The 26,204-nt window shown below is 46.7% G+C and overlaps 1 protein-coding gene across 1 annotated transcript; it reads right to left on the reverse strand.

Moving 5' to 3' along the window:
- On the reverse strand, nucleotides 1–25,248 carry LOC146519363 (zinc finger protein 646). The gene is made up of 5 exons (XM_085156477.1): nucleotides 25,037–25,248; nucleotides 12,142–14,936; nucleotides 10,496–11,605; nucleotides 8,648–9,510; nucleotides 1–2,645 (listed from the first exon to the last, which is right to left on the reverse strand). The coding sequence occupies exons 2-5, from the start codon at nucleotides 14,715–14,717 to the stop codon at nucleotides 2,221–2,223; spliced, it is 4,974 nt and encodes a 1,657-aa protein (XP_085012603.1). The 5' UTR covers nucleotides 14,718–14,936; nucleotides 25,037–25,248; the 3' UTR covers nucleotides 1–2,220.
- Between the last annotated feature and the right edge of the window lie 956 nt (nucleotides 25,249–26,204).

The following is a 26,204-nucleotide window of genomic DNA, read 5'->3' on the forward strand; positions in this document are numbered from 1 at the left end:
TTTTGGGTCCACTATGCTTTAATTAGACATGAACGAGTTACCAGACAGCTGTAAAGACGCAGAGGGTTAACTGTGAATGTAAAACTGTAAAAACCGTGACTAACACAGCGCTAACGGGAGGAAATAAACACAGAGATGAGCAGGAAGTCCCTAAAGAATCAGCTACAAACGCGTCACATCAGTACCGTCAGTGTTCTCCATCTGAGTTTGTGTCTCAGTCACAGGCTTGTGGTCCAAACTCCAGTTAGTCTGACTGATGAAGACGAGGGTGAACTGTTGTTTTTCACTGATTTTCCTCAGAGACAAAACTGCGTGGCTCCTGACACCAGCCTCGTCCACAGAGGAAACCCACAGTAGCGTCCAACCTCTGATGGAGGGAAACATTTCTGCGTTTCATCAGCTTCTCTCAGATTTATCACAGAAAAAACCTCAAAATCCAGACAACAAGGAGACAAATGAACCGATATAATCTCACAAATTACTCCCCAGATTATCACACAGTATGACTTGATGTTATAATTACAAAGAAAAAAATAGAAAACTTCACATCATTATAAGAAACAAATTATTATTATTACAAGATCAATTTTCTCCTGTGAAGTGACCGGGCCTCCATATTTAACTGGATTTTATTTTGGGGACCAGGTGAGGAGGAAGGTGAACAGAGGCCTCCAGGAAGTTCACAAACCACACGTCAGCCTCCTCTCGGGGGTACAGCAACAGCTGAGGAAGATGATGAGTTTTCATCCTTAGCAATAATCAGAAACACAAAACATCTTTTAAAAAGACCCACAATCCACCTGGTGTCTGCTGCCATCCATCAGAGAGGTCCGACTGAGGCGGGGTCAAAGACCTGAGCACCGTTAGTATCGCCGGGGAGGAAGTCGAGTTCCCACCAGGAGCAAAAGTCCGGAGAGGTCATCGTCACACAGCAAACCTGAACACCAGCTGTGAGGGTTTCAGTTTCCTCTGACTTGCATAAATCTGCTGCAGTTGGTGAACATGATGAAATTTTCTATCAAAGAAACGCTGGAAATGTTCAACATTTAGTTTTACACTTCCTGGGCGAAGCAGGCGACCTGCACTTCCTCTAACGTCCACTAGAGACAATAAAACAGCTGCATGGCTCCAGTTTTATGTGGCCTGCTATGTATGGGGGCGTGGCCTCTTTGACTGACAGATGGATGGTGACACAGGCGGCTGTGGCTGCTAGCTGTCTGTGAGGCTTCAGACCAATAATACGCTGATAAGAGACGGTCTGAGGAGGCGGGGCAAGAGTTTAGGTGCACAGTGAAATCTGAGATTGTTCATTGGATGTTACTGAGCACTGGTTAGCAGGTAACTCCGTCTGTGACAACAACCCAGCTGTTATTCAAACATGGCCACTTCAAACCCAACACGGCGCCAACACCGAGGTTTCAAATATTCAGAAACCAACGGACGACATCATTTATACGCTGGCTCATATGAAGATCATCAGGTTGCCTGGCAACTACACAAACTACAGGCCGCTGCTTAAACTCAGCCACTTCAAACGTCATCAGGTTGTTAAAAGATCATATAAGTCATCGTGTGTGGATGTGTGCGTGACTGAATGTGTAAAGCACTTTGAGGTCCTTAGGGACTAGTAAAGCGCTATACAAATACAGGCCATTTACCATGGTCACCACCATATTTACGGCTTGGCCGAGCCACGTCGTCCACAGGACATCTGTGTCTAGCTAATCTAAGCTGAACCTCAGCCTCATCAGGTTTTGGTGCCCTAATCTCACCAGACAGGAACTGAAGAAATCAAAACCAGATGTAAACCAAAAGTCTGACACGGTTAGTCCAGCCAATCAATGAGCACCAAGCTCTCCGTTAGTTTAATGTAAGGAAAACAGCCGAGGCAGCTAACAGGTACGTGAGGATCTCTGCTGATTCGCCCTCTGAACTGTGACATCACAAATGAAGCACTTTGGATTTGGGGAAACTTTCCTGAATGTGGATCTTAGTTCAGATTTCAGCCGGAAGGATTAAATTGAGGTTGAATTATACGGTCATATTGTTTGTTACGCCCCTAATCTCCTCAATGTGCTCAGACGGTGCTAATTGGCCACACCTAGTCCGGTGTGGTACTCGTCGCCTTTTTGATGTTGTGGCTTTTGAGCAGGGTCGTAACATGTTGGAGGAGACGATGCGGGTCTGTCAGACTGGATGAGCGACTGCGAGGCCGGATGGTCAGAAAGGTCTGGAGGACACGGCGAGGAAGGCCGAAGACCGGCTTCTGGACAGCAGCGGGCTCTTCCAGTGCACCTTCATGTGGTGCCTCAGGTTGGACTTGGAGGAGAAGCGCTTGTCGCACTGCTGGCAGGAGAACGGCTTCTCCTTGGTGTGGATGCGGCGGTGGCAGATAAGTGCTGTGGAAACCCTGAAGGACTTCCCGCAGTCGGGGCACTGGTAGCGTTTGGGCTCAGTGTGGATGCGCCGGTGGTTCTTCAGGGACATCAGGTTGGGGAACTCCTTCTGGCACGAGCTGCAGAAGTAGGTCCCGGTCTTGTGGCTGTTCTTGTGGTTGAGCAGGGAGCTGGCGTGGCGGTACGAGCGACCGCACTGGCCGCAGACGAAGCTCCTGGAGATGCTGCTCGAAACCACCGGCCTCAGATCTGGGAGGAGAGAAACACGAAGGTTTCAGTTCAGGGTAACCCACAAAGGGTCTGTCGGCTCTGAAGCTCACTGTCAGATCAGCCTATCACAGAGTCGGAATATTATGTTGTCACTCCAACTTTCCAACCAGGAAAAGCTGGAAAACACCCCCAAAGTCTCCAAACTTCTCTTTGGAATTTTGAAACGAGCGGCTCGAGCGTGCCATTTATCAAGTCAGTGCCGAGAACGACCGAAGGTTTATTTTAGGGAGTGTGCTGTGCAATCATCCCGAGCTTCCTTCAGGTAACACTGATGGGAAAAATCTGAACAGTAACACCTGTGTTACGCCTGTCACGCACTGCCTGCAGCTCCTGTGATTGGCTGCTTCCGTACCTCTTATCTCGTCTCCTCAGCTCCACTGTCAGCCCTGCACAGGTGTGACCGCCGACAGCAGCCACGTGAACACATACATGGGTTATACATGGATGCAGTGCAGGACCATAATGAACAGAATCGCGTTTCTGACACTCGTGATTTTTCTAAAAAGGGAATTAAAGTCACAGGATGTGAAGAGTTTCATTATAAACTGATAAACTACAAACGTGTCACACGTGTCCGATAAACGCTGAAACACTTTAATTACGTGATTATGTTTTTTAGTGTGAATTAAAGATCAGATTGTCATCATCAACATTAGACTGCAGAAAACAAACACATGAATTAAATCCTCAGATAAACAGAAAATTACAAAATCATTTCATTTAACAAACATCATAATTACTGGCGCCTTAAATCAGGGGTGTCCAACGCCAGGCCTCGAGGGTCGATGTGTTTTAAACGTGTCCTTGATCCACACATTTGATTTACACGTGTTCTCCAGAGGCCTGTTAATGAACTCATCTAATTCAGGGTGATATCTGAAACCTGCAGGACCCTGGAGTTCCCCACCCCTGCCTTAAAACAAAAAACCCATTCATACGTCAGCGACTCGATCGTCTTTTAACCGACAATTAAAGCTGCATGTTTGCTGTTATTATGAACTAATGATAACTTAATAACACCTTCGGCTGTTTCCTGGGGGAGAAAAGTGTCCAAAGATCCAAAATCATCAGTGATGACACAGAAAAACCTCACAAAGTTTCTGTCACACATTTCATAACTCTGCGCTGTCAGCTTTTACATTAACATAGTGATGCTGAATTATTATTGTGACTCAGTAACTTATAAATAGTAATTAAACACATCTTATGAGTAAACATCATTTATGGGATAAAAACTAGTTTTTCCTTCAGTGACTGAAACATGGATTTTTATTACCGTACTATCTGCACTATAAGTGCACTTAAAATCCTTTATTTTCTCAAAAATTGACAGAGCGCCTTATGTATGAATTCTGGTTGTGCTTACTGACCTTGAACCAATTTCATGTGCTACACGGTGCTCAAACATCTGTCAAAAATGTTTTAGTACAACTTTGGTAGCTACGAAGCTGCACCGCTTGATGGATTGTTGGAGCCTCACGGAGTGATCTGGGTCCTGGGTCCTTGGGCTAGCAGTTAGCAGGAAGCTAGCGGAAGTTAGCTCGCTAGTTTCGCTAGTTAGCTAAACATGATATAGCATGTTCTGACTGAGAGATTTATGAAAAAATGAAAACGTACAGCTCTGCTGTCACTTCCAACATAAATGAAGACAGGAAGATAAACAGCAGGGACGTTTGTAGGGTTACTGAAGTTGGGCTAGCTGGTATATAATGATGTGCTACATGATTGCTAGCGACACAGCTATGTTAGCATAACATTAGCACAGTGAAGCTGGAGGATGAACGCTAACTTTCTTCCACTCGATAATAGTTAACGTGAAGGTTCCTGATGGTTAGAGACAAATACAATCACATGGCAGGATGCTGTAAACGGACCAAACTTCAGTCAGGAGAACAACTGAGATAATCCATCCACAATACGAGGTTAGTCATTAATATACTACAACAACATGGGAATAGAGCAGCTGTGATAGAATACATCATTAATGAATCAATGGTACAGAAGTGGAGGAAGCAAGACGAATGAGTCTGACTGCGTTGTTTTGCTTAATGCACTTTAAGGTCCAAAAAAAATATAAAAATACGGTAATAGCAGATGTGTGCGTCACAAACATTAGACTCATAGTCGTGTGAAAACAACTTTACTTCACTGACGCTGTAAAAACCTTCAGACCGTCTGCACTCTGACACTAAAAGCTGCAGATGCATTCAACAGGTTCTGCACCGACTTCCTGCCGACACCAGTGAAGGCGCCGGGAGAGACGTCGATGTGGACGGAGTGAAAACACCGAGTGTCACTGTGTTTTTCAGCTATTTATTTTCAGTACTCAGCAGTAGGGTTATAGTTTATGGACAAGATCTTCTGTTACGAAATGAATTATCAAAACATAGTTTATAAAAGTGTATAGTAAGCATTACATATATATGCATGGAAACCAAAAGTTAGAACTCAAACAAAAGAAAAAAAAAGGGAGTGGGGGGCGGGGAGTAGTAGTTGTGCCAAACCAGTCCTCTTCTTCTTCTTCTCTACAAACTAGTTGAAATGCAGGCGGAAAGTGTGACACAGAGAAGAGCAGGCATGGCGAGGACAACCAGACGGAGGATGGACATTTATTACTTCTGTGTTCTAGATCACACGGACTCCTACAGCACTTGACGGTCACTGCACGGCTTCACTTTTAACTTTTCTTTTTTAAACTAGCACCAGTGCTGAAAACACGCACACGCACACACACACGCTTCCCAAACAATTAAATAAAAAGGAACAAAACACCAATAAATACAGGAGGTTACCATAAAGAGGAACAGAAAGGTCGGTGAGCACACCGAGGCGTCCCTTTCAGTCTGATTTGATGAAGAGGAGGAGGAGATAAATATGGAAGAAGAGAGGGATGAAGGAGCGTCACATCATCACTCGTGAAAGAAGGCAAGAAGAGCGTCTCCGGCGTGTTTCAGGTCCTCAGTGGAGTCCACAGAGAGGGGCATTGTGGGTAAAGGAGGGCGGGGGTGTTTACATCAACACAGCTCTAAACTCACATCCTAAACACTAGCGCTGTCCATTACAAGTGTTAATAATAATGATAATATAAATAAATGAATTACTACATGATCTGTCATCTTTTTTCCTTCTTGCAGAAACGTCGAGTTCGTACAGCCGCTCGCCTCCCGCCGCTCAGGCCACGCCTTTTTGTTTTATTATACTTACTGGGGCTGGAGAGAGGAGGGAGGGGAGGGGTCACTTCCTGTTCATACGTGTGGACGTAAAGCGCGAGAGCAGACAGTTCAAGGCGGAGCTGCTGGTTTCCTGAAAGCTTTTTACACTGCAGTTACACCTACTGAACACCGGGGGCAGGAGGGGTTGTTTTCACTGCAAACAGCGAAGAGGTCTGAGTGTTGTCATGGAGATCGATCACAGGGGTTTGTTGTGTTTTTTTAATGAAAGTTGAAGGATTTTTATTGGTTTTTGCTGAGATTTCCATTTCCTGTGACCCGCAGGAATAAAAGCTGCTCGTAGTTTAAAAAGGTTTAAAACTGCGCTCTACATAATGACCACCAGGAGGCGACACCTGCAGACACCAATAAAACGTTCTTCTTTCCTCATTAAACACCTTCAGATGGAGGCGTGGCAGCGAGAAAATGGGTGACATCACACCGGCTACGTTTGCTTCTGGCTCGTGGCGCTGTGACATCACACTCACAAAAATGTGTCTTTCTAAAAGAACTGTAAAAATGGAAGTGAATCTACCGTCTCGAGGATTTCTACCTAAAACCAGACGAGTGCTTTTCAGCTCCACAGTCTCATTTATTCTGGAAGAGCTCGAGAGCGCCCCCTGTGAGACAGGAAGTCCATGGGTTTGTTGCGTTAATGCCATCTGTTAAAAACAAATCCTTCTGGGGCTGAAGCAGAGTGGATCTCGTGAACACGATTATTTAACATCAACTCGACATGTTTCCAAACAGCTGGACTGGATTCTGCGTTTTTCTGTAGCTCAAGTGAACCTGAGCTTCGAGCAGCTGGATTTAACCCAAGACAAAACGAGAGTTCAGCACGCGGCGATCATCGCGCTTCCATAATCGAAATACTGATTTTATTCATTTGTGTTCACTGCACTGTTTTCTCAAGGCTGTGCGATTACGCCACCAAGCTCAGAGTCCAGCTGTGGGTCAAACAGCTGGATTCAGTTTCACTCTCTGACACGTTTATTTTAGCGTCCGACGTGAGGTCCAGGGCTGTTTGGAAGCTCCGAGTCTTTTACTCACTTTGAACCGTTTGACGCTTTTTTTCCCTGCACTGAAAACAAAACGACGCCTAAAAGGAGAAATAAGGGAAGCAGCCGTCATTCCTGCTGATGTTCCTGAGTGTTTCCTCCAACCTCCTCCTTCAGGAAGTCTCTGATCTATAAATCTGTAGGAGCTCGAGCAAAGGAAGCAAACGTTTTAAAATACTGACAGTTAATTAACCTTTAATATTTAACAGTGAAAGGATAATTAACGATGTGTAGTGATCGGCTGTGTGTAGACCGACGTTCTTACACAATGACACGGCACCGTTAACCTTTGTTATATGACGCTAACTTTTTAACGGTTCGTGAGGCTGACACGGAGGCAGACGAGACCCAAACTATAACCGAAACATAACGTATTACTCTCGACTTTGTGCAAATGTCTGAATACATTCAGTTCGTTTGGTGGACTCGGACTTCCTCCGTGTTGTTTTATACTTTGATCGGGTTGTTTCCTGTTAGTGTCATGCTGTCTGCTGATTGGTGAGGAAGCGTAATGAAAGGAGGCGATTCTCTCTTTTCTTTTTTGTTGCTTCAAAGAGGTGAAATTAAATCAGGACACTTCGCTGCATGTACAGTTTCCTAAATGAAAGCTCGGACCAACCCACGAACATCCCCGTTTAAATAAAGTTTAAATAATATAAAAAACTGGATATAAAATCAGACTGAGGTATGAACTCTGCTGGTGTGATAAGACGGAGGCCTGAGGAAAAATATTTAAACGCCAATCAGCTGATGATCAGATTAAAAGGAGTCGTCTTGTGATTCTTCATCGCACACAGACGCCCTGTCGCTGCCCGTCAGCGGGCGGTGAAATGATCCACGACCACTCCAACAGTCATTTTCACATGAGAACGTTTGGTTTGAACATATGACACGTGTTCTGCTCACAGCATTAGCGTGTTCACAAACAGGACGCGCTACAGGAAGTCTGAAAACCCTCTTTTTAAAAACTGATCACGTCTTTAATCAAACTTCAGGCGCTACGGGAGAAAGGCCATTTTAAACCGCACGCAAGCCGCAGCGGTCTCTCAGCTCCGGGTCCACACGTGTGAACAAGAAGTCAGGAAGTGGTCACCGCTGCAACACACAAGAAGACACGCACACATACACACACACGTTTAAAGCAGTCCCTCTGAGTCCAAATTGTCCATGTTCAGTCCTAAAAGTTCCCACAAGTCATTGCTGCCTCCAGGCCAAAAGGATAAAGGTACAAAACACAAATCTGGCCTGCACGCTGTTGATCAAAACAGTCCCTCCAGACCAGATTAAAACACTGTGACGAAGGCCACGGGAGGAAAACGTCCTGTAAGACTCCCGCGCTCCATCTGGGTGCAGCGTGACGGCTGCGGCCTCGTGGTGCGCCAGTCCGTGGCAGGGAAACATAACAAGGCAACATGCAGCAGGGCGTCAGTCCAGTCTGCCTGTCAGTCAGCGTGCGGGGCAGCATAGCGCTCTATGAGGGTGTGTGTGTCTGTGTGTGCGTGCGTGTGTGTGGGGCGTCACGTCATCAGTCTGTCCTCCACACACACCACAGCCACACATGGTCAATGAGGAAGGCTACGCTACATTTTTGGCACCTCCACAATCTTCGGCATGTGACCCCCCCCACCCCAGCCCCACTAAGACCATGATCATCATCAACACCACCTCCCCCCCCCTCACCCTGCAGCTTATATGAAGGGGCCGCCAGGCATACCCAGGAAGTTGGGCGCTCTCACGGACATGGGTGGAGGCGCCGACGAGCCGCTCCAGTGCACCTTCATGTGGTGCCTCAGGTTGGACTTGGAGGAGAAGCGCTTGTCGCACTGCTGGCAGGAGAACGGCTTCTCCTTGGTGTGGATGCGGCGGTGGCAGATGAGCTGAGTGGACACCCTGAAGGACTTCCCGCAGTCGGGGCACTGGTAGCGTTTGGGCTCAGTGTGGATGCGCCGGTGGTTCTTCAGGGACATCAGGTTGGGGAACTCCTTCTGGCACGAGCTGCAGAAGTAGGTCCCGGTCTTGTGGCTGTTCTTGTGGTTGAGCAGGGAGCTGGCGTGGCGGTACGAGCGACCGCACTGGTCACAGACATGGGACTTGACGACCTCGCTGTTGCTCCCTTGGCCGCGGACTTTGGCCACGTTGCTGGGATTGAGTCCTTGCTCTTGCATCAGGGTGAGGTCCAGGCCTGACCCCCAGCCCAGGTCCTGGGAGCCCCCTGGGCGGGGCTGCTGGGTTCTGGGCTGGCGGGGCTGCGGTGTCTGGCCATGAGTGATCTCCATGTGGAGCCTGAAGCTAGCCTGCGTGGGAAAGGCTCGCTGGCAGGACCGGCAGGTCAGCTCCCGCTGCTTCTGGTGGACACGCCGGTGGTTGTAGAGCTGGGAGGAAACTCGAAAGGCCTTTCCGCAGTCGTGGCATCGGTGGCGCCGCGTCTCAGAGTGGATACGGCGATGGTTCTTCAGGGCAAGCAGGTTGGAGTAGGTCTTGAGGCACACGGCGCAGTGGTAGATGCCGACAGTATGGGTGTTCTTGTGGTTGAGGAGGGAGCTGGCATGGCGGTAGGAACGGCCGCACTGATCACATCTGTGCAGGGACAAACAAAGAAGAAGAGGGGTGGAGGAGAGAGGAAGGAGATTAGCAACGGAACATGGATGTCCGATTTCAATGCTGTAGCCAAATTCATCTGGTTACCACTTTTTCTGGAGAAGTATTTCAAGTATTTTTACTAGTCATCATCTAGGATGTTGCACATACAGGTATATGATCTGAAATCCGGCTCAAAGCTTTCAAAGAAGTCTACAAAGTGGTGTACCATTAATGATTTCTACACAGGTCATAGGGGAGAGGACTGCTGGGTGGGTGGGTGAGGGAGGGAGGGACATGGGAGACAAGTGTAGGGAACTGGAAGGTATCTGCTGCTCCCTGCACTGCACAAATAAAACAACCTTCTGTCTCAGCCTTCTTTGGATACTGAGTGTAGTGATGAGAAACCATCAAACATGCCCAAAGAACCACTACCATGTATCAAGACTCCTGTAGGTGTTCAGACTGGTGACCTGTGGACATGTGCAGTGCAGCTAGCTCCAAATACTTCCTAATCTTCCCTTTCAGAACATCAAAATGCAACAGCCCCATCACATAACTGCAGTTTCTAATCTATTAGCTAACCAGTGTCAGAATAAACACAAAGACTGCAATCAAAATCAGAACAGAAGCAAGGAACACACAACATCAACACTTCAATATGCTGCACACAAAATACTACTTAAAGAGTTCGTAAAAAACAAAGCATGTAAACAGTACATCTGAACATGACATGTTTGACTGAGGCTAGCCTAAAAATGTCTGATATATGCTAACTGTAAGCAAACGGGGTTGACTTATCTGGTCTCTCCACTAATTCAATTTGTCCAAACTTCAGAAAAATCCGAATTCCGGCACGCGTATGGTCCCAAGGAAGCCGGATTGGAGATCATATACCTGTAATAGACATGTAGAGACCTAAATTTATCTTCACTATTTGTTTGTTTCAACTTCGAAGAATCACAAACAACTGACGAGAACTCACGTGTACCGACACTCTTCGCCCTCTCCCGTGGGTGCAGTGGCCTTCCTCCTGACTTCCATGCCTACCTGGTTGTCCCCGCAGCGGTGCCTGGCCAGACCGGACCTCCCCTGGAAACTCTTCCCACAGGTGGGGCAGCCAAACGGGGTGGCGCCTTCCTCGTGGACTTTCTGGTGGTTGCGGAGGAACCGGGCCAGTCGGAAGGCTTTCCCACATGTGTGGCAGATGTGCTTCTTCCGCTGCGTGTGGATGCGCATGTGGTTGCGTAGAGCCATGTAGTTGGTATAGGGCTTGTCGCAGAAGTTGCACCTGAAGTTTCCGGTCTTGTGGGTGTGCTTGTGGTTCAACAGGGAGCTGGCGTGTTTGTAGGCGCAGCTGCATAGGTCGCAGGCATAGGGCCTCTCGTCAGAGTCCATGTCTACCGAGTTCTTCTCGGTACTGATGGTTGTCGAGGTGTTGGTGGAGGACGATGAAGGCAAGTGCTGGGCTGGACAGTCATGAGCCGCGAGCTCGTCAGCTGTGGCAAAGCCTTCGCAGCAGCCGTCGCACTCGAAATCCATCTGAGCGCCAGGGCCTTGTGGGCCTTTGCACAGGCCGGCTGTAGTGTGGGTAGCGAGCTGCCTTTGGGTGCGGAAGCCCTTGCCACACTCTTGGCAGTTGTGCTTCTTTTGGGCAAAATGGAGACGAAGGTGGTTTTTCATTGCCAGCCTGTTCGGATATGTAGAGTTGCAAACATTGCAGTGGTACTCTCCAATTTTGTGAAGGTTCTTGTGATTGGCCAGGCTGCCCGCATGGCGGTAAGTCTTTCCACATTCTTCACAGGCAAACGGCCGCCGTGCACTTTCGGCAGGATCAAACTTCTGGGGTCTGGAAGTACCGGCTGACGAGTAGGGCTTTTTGAACCCTTGGTGGCTGTATTTGACCCCCATCACCTGCCCCTTCGATGGCTCCCCTCTCATAGTCTGCATTTGAGATGGGTCAGGCTGCTGGAAGCGGGAACCGTTTGGGCCGGTCCGAACAAGGCCTTTGGCTCGGTGTTCTTCATGGAGACGGAGATGGTTGATCAATTGCTTTTGGATCTTGAAGGCTTTGCCACATTCTTCACACTTGTGCCTGTAGCAAAAATAGGCAAAGGTAAAGAAAAAAAAACAAAAAACAGCAAAATCTCTTTCAGTACATTTCAAAAGCAAAATGACACTTTGTAGGGATTTCTAGGGTGGCCTAAGTCAGATTCTTAATAAGGTTAGCAGTTCTCAGTAGTTTTACTAGCCTCAGACCCCTACCTACTTTGCCAACAATTCTCCTGTACTTCAAAGTTTAGATGAAAACCAATGAAAATGTTATCCACAAATCTTGCCAACTAAACTCAAAAAACTCACTTTGACAGAATGAGATCTTTATTAGCCAAACAGTTTTAATTTGTCACATGCCTCAACTGTTATAGGTGCTCAGTACCTATAACAGTAAAATAGCTACAAAATTTACATAAAAATAAACAAAACTTTATTAACGTCTTTACTTTATTTACAAAACAAGAGTAACATGATAATTTTGGATTTGACCTCCAGTAGGCACTACCATTAACTGTTTCTAATGTTAACTTTTTAAAGAATTTGTTGAGAGACATTTGAAACTGGCAGAAGGCCTACCTCTTTAAGTCAAAGTGGGTCCTTTGGTGATTCTTGAGAGCCAGCAGGTTGTAGTAACGTTTTTGGCAGACAAGGCAACGGAAAACACCGGTCTTGTGGGACTTCTTGTGGTTAAGGAGAGAGCATGGGTGTCTGTATCCTCGCCCACATTGGTCACACTTGTGGGGCTTGTCACTCTGATCAACCATTGGCCTACGTCCATCTGCGCCAACGTCACAACTTCTTCCAGCGACACCACCGCCAACGCCCTCTCCTCCAGACATCCCTTTGGCTCCATTTAGGCCGGGCTTGTTCATCGAGTTACCTCGATTCTTCCCAGGGCACAGGTGGGTGATCAGATGGTGGCGATCGGCGAAAAACATGCCACAGTCAACACAAATGTGGCTCCGGCCATCCATCTTTTCGTTGCCGTTGGCTGAACTCCCTGCAATACCCTGTTGCTGACCATCTGGCCTTTGGGGCCCATGGATTAACTGATGATTCAGGAGATCCTGCTTTCTGGCAAAAGTCTGGCCACAGGTACAGCAGATCATCCTCCAGTCCTGCTGCAGGTTGGAGGGTCCTGGCCCTGTGGGGTTGTTGGCATGACTACGCAGGTGACTTCTGAGAGCTCTCAAACTAGCATAGTGGTTGCCACAAACTGAGCACTGATACACCTCTCCATCATCATCGTCCTCTTTGTCATTGCTTCCCATTCTCTTGCCTCCACTTTGAGGATACTGCCGTTGACTGCTGCCTTCTTTCAGGCTGCTGGAGCTTCCAGCAGGCAGCGAGGTTCCACTGGAGCTATGGTAGTTCATATTCCCCATAAAACCATTGGACATAGTGGCCTGCTGCTGCTGCTGGCCACGGCGGGGACACATGTGCGACTTGATGCCAGACACATCACCATACATCTCACCGCAGTCGGCACATACGTGTCTGTCGGCTTGCCGGTGAGCAGAGCTGCTCTGGGAGAGTGAGCTGCCATCAAAGCGATCATGGAACTCAAGAGAGTCTAGCCCACTGCTGTGGCCTCCGTCTGGTACAAAGTGGGCAGCTTCGCCGAGATTTCCTGGCAGGGAGATTGGAGTGGTGGCACCACTACCTTCCTGGACGTAGCTCTGCTGCGAGTCCAGAGTCAGGGGCTCTGGGGATAGCCAGTCGTTGCTGTCATTGTTAATAGGCTGATTGGAAGGACGACCCTTGTGGCTTCGTAGGTGGCTATGTAGTGCTGCCAGGTGAGGGTACTGCTTACAGCAGATGGTGCACTGGTAGTGGCCCGTTTGGTGGCAGCGTTTGTGGTTGACCAGGCTTCCTGCATGCCGGTAACTTTTGCCACACTCCCCACACTTAAAGCGCCGCTCTTCATCGTCTGGAGAATTAGCCTGGGGCACACGACCTCCTGACGGGGAGGCCACCGAGCTCTGGGATCCAGAACTTAGAGTCTCCGAGTTGAGGATGGAGCTGTCCTGACTATGGGAGGGAGGGTGGGGATCATGAGTTAGATAATGGACTTTCAGTGTCTCCAGATCTGGGTGTCCGGCGCCACAGTATGCACATGTATAGATGGGGTTGTTGACTGGAGGGCCCATAATGGGGTCATAGGGGCCCCTCTTCTCAGTCGGCACTGGTGGCAGAGGCAGAGGCAGAGGGTCCCCCAGCGCCGGCGTGTATGCCGGGGATCGGACAGCACTCAGATTATGAGGCATGATGCCTGGAAAACTCCGTGGCAGGCTGAGGGTAGGTGAAGCAGTGTTGTGCAGCAGAATGTGTTCTTGGAAATCTGCCTTATTTGGCAGCGCTACCTGGCAGAGGTGGCAGAAACAGGCGGTGGTGTCTTCACTTTGAGACGACTGAGTGCCAGTGCTGCGCTCCGAGTCGTGGAGGCTGCTGCTGCTACTGCTGCTGCTCACCATTGAGGCCCCAGGGGTCTTGAACTTCGAGTGAGTTCTCTCGTGGCTGTTTAAGGCAGCCAGGTTGCCAAATTGTTTGAAACACACAGAGCACTTAAACGTTCCTTGTTGGTGACACTTCTTGTGGTTCACCAGGCTACCGTGGTGCCGGTAAGTTCTGTCACACTGATCACACTTGAAAGGTCTGTCCCAAGCGTCGTCGGATTCAGGGGAGCCTTTTTTTCCGTGTTCGTCTGTCTCGTGGCTTTGCAGGACACTATGTCCCATACCACTATTGTTCAAATGGGAGCGCCCAAACCCGTCCGAGAGGTCCTGGGTGAGACCGTAGTCCCTCTCGTCGTGGCCGGCGTCTTCGGGCACTTCCTCGCTTTCTTCCTCTGTGTGTGCACTACTAGGGGATAAAGTATGGATCCGTAAGTGATTTTTCAAAGCTACTGCGTTGGGCAGCGTACGTGTACAAACAGGACACTGGAATGATCCAACTTCGTGAGATTTTTTATGATTGGCTAGACTAGCTGCGTGTTTATAAATTCGTCCACACTGTTCACACTCAAAACGACCGGTCTCTTCTTGCTGATAATGTGCTTTCATATGTTCTAGAAGACTTGGAGTACTCGGGCAAACCATATCACATTCTTTACAGGGGAAACCCTTGGCACGACTCATATCATGCATTGCCATAGTACTCTAAAGCAAATCGTTTGGAGGGAATCACGGTTCACAACAGAGCAATGAACAGTGATGTTGAGGAGGTGGGGGAGGAAACGGTAGGGCTTAGCTCTTTAGCTGAGGGCAGCAGTGGAGCCCATTTTCTCCCTGGGAGCCGTCAGCGCAGGTCAATCAGGACCCACCCCGGGAGGTGGCGGGCCTGCAGGGGTCACACCGGCCAATGAGGTATCACTATGGAGAAACAAAAGAAGAAGAAAAAGAAAACGGGTTACTCAAAGACCTACTTATCTTTTTTTTTTTTAAATCTCGAAGTTCAGTCCAGGTCCCTCAGTTTAAGTTTCAGCTATTGGCTATTGATTATAACAGAATCTCAAAATGACTGGGATGTTCAGGAAAGCCCTACAAAGATCATTTAATATAAATAGTTTGGTCCTAGGTTCTGTTATCATTTTAATATTCTTTATTATGCTTTTGCATCACAAATTATATAGATGGATATAGAAATTGTGGATGGTAATCTTAAGGATCAGCAATAGTCCGAGTGATCACTAGCAGCTTGCTAACCACAACAATTAAGTAGCACAGTTGCACAAGCATCAGCTGTAGCTTTAATAAAGTGTCAGGCCAAACATTTCAAATTAGTTTAACTGGACGACTCTAGAAACAAAATATCATTTTTTATTATACCAATAAATGTCAGAAAAAAATAAGGCAGTGGGTAAGTGCTTTAAATCTTCATGTTATCTGAAGGCCATCAGACAGCGATACCTGTGGTTGCAAAAACATTTCCCATCTTATAGAAACTAATTTCTTAGCTGATCTCTAAAAATGTTTTGTAGTTCATGGTCTCAGTTGTTTTGGGTCATACTCAGGGCTCGCAAAATCGCTAGCCCGACATCCCGCAGCTAGCGATATCTCCGGTTGGGTGACCAAAATCTATCTCAGCACCGCCCGTTGGGCTATAAGATAACCGATGGGCGGGGCTGAGATAGATTTTGGTCGCCCGACCGGAGATATCGCTAGCTGCGGGACGTCGGGCTAGCGATTTTGCGAACCCTGATACTGTTCAAAATTGACTTTTGGACAGGACGATCCGACTTGTGAATGGATCGGCCCTACTGGTCTCTGGCCATACGGCATACCGCTGAGCTAAACCGGCGCCCAGAACTGAAAGACTTTAAACCAGTTCAGTCGTCTTATTATACCGATTCCCTTGTTCCTAGCACATGCTGCTCAATAACAAAACAAAATGAAAGTTTATTAAAATTAAAAACAAAATCAGTGATCACCACAACTGACCACCGAAAACCCCCAAAACCTGACAGAAAATAGTCACAACGGATTAGAGCGGCCCGAGAAACGCCTCAAATTATCCTTGAACCAAAGAACAGGGTTCAGTTTAAGACTCCACACATGGGCACACCTTTGTTTACCGTTTAAATAGCCTCACTCTCTCACCCTCCCCCGTCCACGGTCAGGTAAACCTGATCCAGTCCTAGTCGCCACAGCAGGGTGAGAGCAGAAAACCACCTGATCTGCACGATGATAACGGAGCAGCAGGCCAAACTTTAGGAAACACGTCAGGTGTAATTCAACCTCCTGATTTATTTGAATGTGACAACTTGTTAAAACTTGTGTATCCCCTCCAATGTGTGAGGCCACGCAACTCCGTTTATATTTTAAGAGAAATATTTAAAACATCAATTTCCAGTTTGAAAAATGTCCTGCTTTTCCGTGTCAGTAACGGTTGGATCACTTTTATGTTCTGAGAAGGGAAAAAGTGTAAAAGATTATTTTTCACTCATTAGACACAACAGTTTGATTAAAATCTGCCTCGATCAAATAGTTTGCGTTGCAATAGGACCCCGGTGGGATGCAGTCTAACCGATCAGAGACCGAACCTCTAAAGTCCAGATTAGTTGGACTTTACATGTATGACTGAAAAACCAGAATATCAGTGATGCAGGACCTGATCCGCCTCACTGTGCATTGCACTGCCTATGAAACTACAAACGGGACCCCTGCATTGAGCACAACGTGAGTAAATACCCACAAATAATCACTGTTGTTTGGATTAAATTCAGACCCATCATGCAGGAGGAGTGAATTTTGTGAAATATGGATGGATGGCAGCATTGCACTCACTCAATGCTTCTTTGGCCAAGTGTGAGAAGAAAATGAGACACTTAAAGAGGACAAGCTCAGCCGGTTAACCCTTTAAAGCCGGTCAGAGGGGGCATGCTCCGTTTTGCGCAACTACTTTTAAATCCCTGTAGAACCGGAACCACGTAAGCTTGCGCAATAATTGTTTTTGCATATGAAACCGGAGAAGTTGTACTTACATCTTATGCCATCAGCTTGTCCTCGGTCACAGTTAACTTTGCATATAACTTTGCAAAAACTGCATAAAAAGCACTTGCAGCAACAAAAACATAATATTCCAGAAACACGCTTTGCCGATCCGATCAGCTGTTGATAACACTTCTTACGTTGGAATAGACGTCAGCGCAAACTATCGCATGTCCGCCATGACCTGCCCGAAACCGGAAGTGACGTCATTTTCGCGGAAATGGAGTTTTTTTTGCCATCAGGGGCTCAATGAGCCTATACTGGTGTTTTTAAAAGTTACGTTTGACTTTATGACTTTCTGTGTGGTTTCTGGGATGCTTAGGACTCATATTGCACTGCTGGAAATAGTTTATTTTGATGCATATGCTGCTTTTTTGCAAATTTGCATCATAATATTTATTTTCGTTTTTCCTGCAGTGTATAAAAATTGGTGTATTTCAAAAATAAAACTATGAAGACACTCAAAATAAATTTCCTGTGGTGGGAAACTATTTTGTGCAACTTTTTTGTATTTACAGTTTTGAGGGATAAGCCTCTTAAATTTCTCTAACTAGAAATATATGTTAAAAAAACAAAAACGATTTTCAATTTTTTTTGTAGTTTATTGCACTTTCTTGCAATTTATGTAATTACTATGCACTTAATGCAGACATATTATTAAAATCTAGGCTGTAATGGTTGTATTGATGTATAGCAACTTGAAATGCTCCCAAAAATGGCTCCACAGCATGTAAACATATAATATAAGCTCTGGCGGACTTGGTTCTATGGTAGGTCTTAAAGGGTTAAAGACAAGAAAGCAGTCCAAGTGGACGCGCTGATGCTGCTGATGAATCGGTCCTGTTTGGGTTTGCTGGGACTGAAAATGCTCCGAAGCCGGTTTCTTTTATGATTCCAGGAGCAGTTGCTGTGTTTCTGCTGGTTGTGGAGGCGTGAGATTCAGGTTTGTCCAGACATCGCGTGACAGCGAGCGCTGCACATGTCAGCGAGTTTCACTGGGAAATAGAGAATTCCTTTATTTTCCAGATTAAAGAAGCACAAGTGGAGGAAATGTCGGTCAGCTTGGCCTTCAGGTGTCGCGTTTTGTTCCACCGACAGCTCAAACATCCTCACTCTACAAAAGCCACAGCTCCACTTCAGAAACGGCTGAAATGCAACTACAGCTCGTTACAATGTGCTCTCCACAACCACAACTCGCAGAATTATACAAAAGTATATCTTAAAAAACAGTTTAAAATGCTTGTGATTATTTTTCTGAGTGAGACATTTGGTGGAAGTCTGACACAAACTGATCACGAATCAGTTCAACAGATCCTTCAGTGGGATTAAAGTGCCTGCGTCCTTTTTAACAGGCTCATGTGTAATCTGTAATCTGTGGCAGATTACAGCAGCCGTTCGTGTTCATCTCATTACACACAGCTGGGTTCAAACACTGGCCCGAGGCCCGCTCAAAGACTTTCCAGGTTTCTCCTGATAACACAGATGCCTATAAAACTCCAACACGAGCTCATCTCTGCAGGTTCAAGCCTCGGCCGGTGTTTGGCTTAAACACCGTTCATAACGTCGGTGACGTCAATAACCGAGCATATGAACAAATCTGAAGATCATGAATCACAGCAGAGATGCACAGATTTAGATTTTCAACAACTGACGCCTCAGAGAATTATTATTTTTTTGTGAAAATGTAAAATATTGTTACTTACGTTTCTGAGGGAGTTAAAGAACTGTCACTGCACTGTCACTTAAGATCTATGGGCTCAAATTGTGGTCAAAATTCGTACTTTTAACTTGAAACATGAGTGCAAAGTTTCACACGTATTTTTTGGCCACACACACAAATCTTTTTTTTACACACACAAATCCTGATTTACAAGCACAAAATATTTATGACCACAATTTGAGCCCATAAAAATCATTTAAAATGAAGTCCTCCAAAGCCACAGTCCAAACATCGTCTCCGTGTGCAGGACTTTATGAAAAGGAGATATAAACACAAACCTACACAGTTTGTGTTTCAGGCTGTCAACATGGGGGTCAATGGGTACGGACTCTCTGCTGCCTCTGCTGGATGTTAGAGGAACTGAAGCGTTTAGAACACAAAGGGTCTCATGGGCAGATTTTCTGATGGCGTCACAACTGAACCAGCCTTTGCTTACGATGGTTTTATAGAACAGCCGACGTCTATAACGACTGATCTGAGATTTCAGCTTAATTTAAATGTGAGCAAACCGACAGGCTGAAACCTCCTGTTAGACATAGTAATGGACTGCCGAGCTGGGTCCTACGTAAACATCAGCACCTCAGCTTCAAACTGCCGACTGTGATGCAGCAGCAGACAGTATAAGTCTTAAAGCTTAACTTTATGGACCACAGCTCAGGTGTTTCGTGAAGGAAACACCCAGATTTGTGTTAACATATCACAGTTATGTGTGTCGTCTCCACTGGAGAATCTCTATGAGCAGGAAAAGGAATACAGATGTTGGCTAACGGGAAAAGACCGTTGACAGGAAGGAGGATCAAATGGTTTACAAGCCGTCACGGGCGATAGTGTCAGCACTACGAGGACAACCTGGTCATTAGGGGTGGGGGGAAAAATGGATACTGTGTAGCATGGTGATATTTTGTTTGCTAATAATGTACGGATACAGGGACAGCAGAAATCGATACTTTGTTACAAAAAGGTTTTTGTGCTCTGACTTCAGAGCATGTTGATCCTTTTTCTGAGCAACAATCCTGACATTCCTTCACTGTCCAAATGTGTTTAATAAACATGACAGTTTACTTATTTTAATTTAAGACATGTTTTATTTTAATTAAGTTTAAAACTTTTTTATTTAATGTAAAATTATATTTTGTTTTAATTTACTTTCAAATTCTTCAGTTGCTGAAGGGGCTGCATAGTTTTCATAAACTGCATAGTTCAGAATAGCTATAATTGTACCAGATGGTTGATTCAGTTAAGTTGGACTAGACTGTAATACAAACCGTTCAGTTTGTCAACAATCAAACTGAAATGAGAGAAAGACTGAGTGTGAGACTTTGATATTAGAGAAAATGAATATTGATAAAGTTTACCTTTATGTAAAGAATCTGAATATCGCAAAATATTTTTAAAAATTGCAATAATATCGTATCGTGGGATGTATGGCGATTCCCACCTCTACTGGTCATCAGGTGGCATTTAAGGTCTCGGGTTTGTGTTTATGTTCTCTTTGGCTGAACAGAGAGAGGAATTATGGGAATTCAGCTAAACAAACTTGCTCTAAAACCCAACAGCACCCAGTCAGCAGCGAATATATCAGCGGTGAGGCTAAACTACAGGACTGATCAGACACAAATATACCCAATCAACCACGGATGTTTGATCAGTGCATGTCTCATTAAAGGTGAGCTACCTGTGAGAGGACAGAGGTCACCCGGGTCTCAAATGTGGCGCTGCAGGTTGGAGCTTTACGTGCGATTTAGTCGACATGTTGTTGGATGTTTGTTGAATATAAAACATGAGCATGAAAACCTGAGCTGAGCAGCACAAATCGGTCCAGGAACTCAAAACGATTCAAGAGGAAGCAGAGACGGATTGTCTGCGCAACAGATCACGCCAATCTCCACACAAAATATTTACCGTCGTACCGTAAACACCACAGTCGTTTCATTAATGAGCAATTAACAGATTCACCGGTAATGAGCGAGAAACAGAAGAACAAAGAAAGAAAGGAAGGAAGCAGGAAACGAGGTGAGACACGAGGGGAGGCGTGGGGGAGGGGAAGGAATGAAGGAAGGGGAAAACAGAAAGGGGGGGGGAGGAGGGGTTGGGGTGGGGGGCTGCAGTGGAAAATAAAGGTGTGGAGGAGGGTTTGATTGGCAGGAGAGGTAACCTGAGGAGGAGGAGGGGAGGTGCTGACGAGCTGCAGTCTGACAGGCAGCGAGGAAAATAAACAGCAGCAGGAGCGAGTGAAGGATGTGAGGGGAAACTTCCTCTACATCTCCCTGCAGAGCTTTACCTGCAGAGCCCCCCACCTCAGCCCACAGGCTGGTGCCTTCACCAGCGGGGACACAAAAACCAGATCGGTGCCTTTTCCTGCACATAACCCACCATCATCGCCTCAGAGCAGGCGAGTGCTGTTTATCAGAGCTGCGGCGCATCAACATGTTCAACTTTGTTATCTTTATCATCCTTTATCATTATGAAGCTTTTCGTTTGTGAACTCGGCACTTTTCTGTTTTTTGCTTCTTGTTTTTTCTCCTTGCAGTTCCTCTGGGGTCCAGCAGAGGCAGCAGTGACTCCGTCCCCATAGACTCCCCATAGAAGTTAAAACTGTACAGCAGAACATGTTTACTGCAGGATAAAGACGACAGCAGTAGCTGCTAATAAAGTTTGGCACATCTGTAAGGACCATTTACTGATGAGTCATTACTCGAGAAAAACAACTGCTGAAAAAAACTTTTTCAACGTGTTTTTCAGACTCTCAGCAGGAAACGGAGCATCTGACACGGCATCGCTGATGACTTACTGTCCACTCTGCACGTGTGAGGAAGTAAAACACATGACCGACACGTAAAGGAGAGATGGACTTGTTACAGCCACGTGTTTAAAACCAGCCTGCCCATTACTTCCTGTCATGTGTCTCCTGCTCCACTGATGGATGTCCATTTTAAACACAGCCAAGTTAATAATGAGCCCACTGTATGTACAGTAATCCCTGAGAGCCCCAAGTTCAGGCTGCAGACTGATCGACTCTCAGTTTATCAGATTTTTCATGCCATTGCATCTCTGCGAGGTCACAGAGCTAACAGCCAAACAGAAGACGTGGACGCATTTCTATTATTTATTTATTTTTTTAAACCTAATGAGGCAAAAATTTGCTTTCTAGAAATCGCTGAAAATTTCCCATTAAGACTTTTCTCTTACAAATTTAATAAAATCTTTTATTCTAATATGGCAGCGAGACATTTTCTCTGCCTGAATATGTGCTGGTTAGGATGAACGCAGACACCTGAGCGTGTTCTGTTACTTTCATGTAAAGGAAACGATCGAGGAGATAAAACATGAAAGTGTGAAGCCTCGCAGCGTGTTAAACAGGGACTCTGTGAATCGCGCTGCTGTAGCAGAGTCCAGGAATAAACGGAAACGAGCAGGTCGCCCTTAAATGCCAAGGTTACGTTCAGACCGCCACTGCGACGAGTTTTAATGATGGAGAGGAGGAGCGGGGTGAGTAAACAGGGAGGAGGTGCTGCATTCGGCCAGATGTTTGATGTGAGGACAAAGAAAGCCAATGGCAGTAGCAGAGGCGACAGGAGACGCCACCGGCGAGGGAAACAGGCCAGTCGTGATTTCATTACACAGTAATCTGGCGTTTATTTCCTCGCTGTTCAGTCACACAGACCAAAGATTAAAGTGATGCGAATTTATTTCTCCTTTACAAACAAGAACAAATCACACACTCCATTTAAATATCAGTGACTCTCAAACGCTCAGAGTGCTCATGTTTTATTGGCTGAGCGTCGAGGTGAATCTGAAACACGAAGAGGGACCTGAAATGTAAACCGTCTTGTTAGCGCTCTGCCATCAGCCACAGGTAGGCGCGCAGCTCTACCTGTGGCTGAATCAAACAGCTGAAGCGTGTGCGGTCGACGGTGGATCTCAGATCCTCACTGAGCTTCAGTTTCTCTGACTTAAAGGAGACGCTGGAATATTTCTGTAACACACTCAGATTACTTCAAACTGCGTATGATCGAGAATAAATTATTTCAGAATATCTGCATTTTATTTTTAATGCATTCTGCACATTTACCTCCGAGTACTTCACAGAATAATCAGAGGACAAATTTACAGAGACTACACTGAAAATAATTTAATCAAATTCCTGTAGAAAAAGCCAAATTCCCACTCTGCTGCTTTTCCGTCTCACACATGATCAATAAAGTGAATATTTGGAGGCAAAGAAATTGATTTGAACACTTTCAGCTTTGAGGTTTTTTTTAATGAAGTAACAAAGAACAACCTACCTAATGAGAATAACGGCTAATACAGCCTCATGTTTGACCATGTGGCTCATCTTACAGTATTCAGATTTGCATATTATTAAATAACAGTTAAACACTGATTAGAGCTCAATTACTCAAATAAAAGTAAAATCAGCAAGTATTTTTACAATGCATCACTTCCTTTTTCAGACAAAAAGGCTGTTTTTCTCTCGTATACGATCAATAAAGTGAATTTATGCAGGACCAAGTCAAGCAATCGGCTTCAAACCCTTTCAGTTCAACAAAATCCAATTAAAAGGAAGAAACTAAATAACTAAACTGTATAACAAAGAGAGTTATTTGAGATTTTAGTGTTCACATTTAATTTCCCTGCTTTTCCTTTGCGTCTCTGAACTTTTAGTTCAGATTTCACCTCCGTCCCACGAGCATCACAGCTTTAGAAACTTGTGTTTTCATGTTACAGCAAATCAAAAATATCTGATATCGTCAGGAAAACGAAACCTTTTCCCGGCCCGAGTGACTCTCAACATTTCAGATCCTATTCAGTTTTTTCCCCTGTGTGAAAACTCATTTTCTTCATGTTAAAACAGAAAATATCTGAACACAAACGAAAGTTTAAAAATATACCTGACACTCAGGCTCATACAGTTTTTCTACACATGGATTCATATGATGTCACACAGAGTGGACAGAAGCTCCACCCAACTTTGTATCATATCTAAATGTTTGTGTAGTTACACACTTTTCCACTAAAAGTAAAATAAACAACTGAATTTTTGTGGGCCACCCCCCTCTCACCCAGTTTGTACCAATAAATAAATAAATAGATAAACTCAACGCCCATCTGGTGTTTCACCCTTTAAGGATTACTCTGAACTGCAACACATTGTTAACACTTAACAGAGCCGCTTTGTGGCTGGGAGCCCACGTACGGACCCGAGGCTGCTCACAGAGACGTCCACGGCGATAATGTGGGTCAGGTTTTCCACACGAAGCGTCTCATTCACACTGGGATGTGATCGGGCCCGGGAGCGGCAGCCAATCAGCAGCCTGTCACTTTTTCCTTCCATCATGTAAACAAACCGCCCTGCTTCGTTAAACTACCGCAGGATCAAAAGAGCCGCTGCGCTCGCTCCCGCCGCGGCGTTCCCCGCTCCTCTCTGCCCGGCGAAGGCAGGTCTGCCTCCAATGTGCGCAGCGGGGCTCCCTGACCTTGGCTTGTCTCCTCTCGGTCGGGATTTGCTGGGACAAAGCGGGGCATCTCCTCCTCGACACCCGGCCGACATTTCCTCCTCCAGACCCCAGCTTTCCGCCGCTGGAGGAGGACGGGGTGAGCGATGGGGGAGACGCCTGTGGCTGTTTTCCTATGTGATGCTCCCAGCAGAGCTGGTAGATCACCGGCAGCCATCAGCCCACTTTCACTGAGACCCCATCTCACTCGGAAAATGGCTTTCGAGCAGCGAGCCATTTTCCCCCAGCTAGCGGGGCTTAGCTCGCGTTTTAGCCCCGTAAACGGAGCCCGCTGGTGGTCTCCAGCTACGGGCCGAGCGGGGCTCACTGAGCGAAACACGACGCAGATTGACGGCGGAGTGAGTCCCGACCGTCTCCGTCTTTGTATAAGACGCATTTTGTGGAGAAGAGGCGCTGAAAGCACGCGCACGCACACACGCACACACGGCCGAGCTAACGCTAGCGTTAGCACGCAGCTAGCCCGTTAGCAACCCCCCGCTATGACAGAAAGGGGGTATAACGGAAGTTCAACACAAGAAAGCACAAACAGACAGACAAAAACACCGTGGCCGGGCCGCACACGCCACCGAGAGCCCGCGCTTTACTCACAAGCGAGGAGAAGCTGCAGGAACTCGCAGGGGTTAGCGTCCCAGCTAGCCTTAGCAACCCCAGGCTAGTCCGGAGCGACACAAAGATCTCGACAAACACACCGCGGCCCCCTTTGATGGAAAACCGCGTTTTCGAGGCGTTTCGCAGCGCACACTTACCCCTCAAATGGCCTCTGCGCCCGCAGGGTGAACGATGCACGGCGCGGAGATGCAAAATGAGCCACTTTCACGGATTAGGCATGATTATTTTTCCTCCCCTGCTCATCACCGACTTTTGGTTGTTGGCTCGGTCCCCCTGCCGCCGCTTCAGCAGCGTACTTCCTGCCGCTGCCGCTGCTAGCCGAGCGCAGCGCCGCTCGGTCGCACGCGCGTCATCACACGCACAGTGAAGTCCTCGCGCCGCTGTAGCGGCACGGCGCGCTGGCGGCGCCGGGCTCTCAGGGCTCGGACTCAGCGGTGTCCATTTTGGCGCAGACACACCGACCGCAGCTCTGCCCGTCGGGGAAAAACAGAACCGAGCCGAGGGACTCGCTGACAGCCGCCTCTGTGTCGGTCCCTGTGCCCACTAATCAGCCGCCAATTATTATCCCACTCAGTGCGTGCACCGATCACACAGGTGAAGGTGAGGCCGGTCTGCATGACGCACAGACTCGTGCTCAGGACTGGGAAGTCTGCAGTGTGACCATTAAACACTCACCTGTGCTGTTCTGTCCCCGCAGCAGGTTCACACACACCTGAAACATGCTACACTCCGCTTCTTCCTTCCTGCATCATAACGGTAACTTTGGGACTTTTACACAGTGTAGTAAACCTTGCTCAACAAACCCAGGTGATATGATGTTATATATGGTGTATAATATGTGATACAGGTGTCACAGGTGTAATAGTTTCTGGAGATGTTGCTGCAGCACGTTCCTGCATTGCTGATTGTCTCCCACAACAGGGATGGACAAAGAAGTAAACCAGCCTTCTCGGTACAGCACATCATTTTCAATCATTCATACATCGTAGCTCAGATGTTGTGTCTCTGGGGTATACAGATGGTTCTGAATCTCTGAGTCCACCCAGGAGCTGACTCCCTTCAGTAAGACCACGCTCACATTTCACACAAACTGTGTTCGTCCTGCAGATCCTTCATAAAAACACAACATCAGACAGCACCGATGCTTTGGTGTCAAAGTTCTAATAAACCAGTGTCGAGTTGTCATTTTAAGATGGAGCATTAATGCGATCCCGAGCCTGCTGTGAATGAAGTGGGCCAGCAGCTCTCTCCTCACAGACTCTGAGGAGGTCCTTCATTAAAGTAACAGCTCCATGAAGCACCAAT

Source organism: Neolamprologus multifasciatus, chromosome 4 (genome assembly GCF_963576455.1).
Source record: "Neolamprologus multifasciatus chromosome 4, fNeoMul1.2, whole genome shotgun sequence".
Classification (NCBI taxonomy): domain Eukaryota; kingdom Metazoa; phylum Chordata; class Actinopteri; order Cichliformes; family Cichlidae; genus Neolamprologus; species Neolamprologus multifasciatus.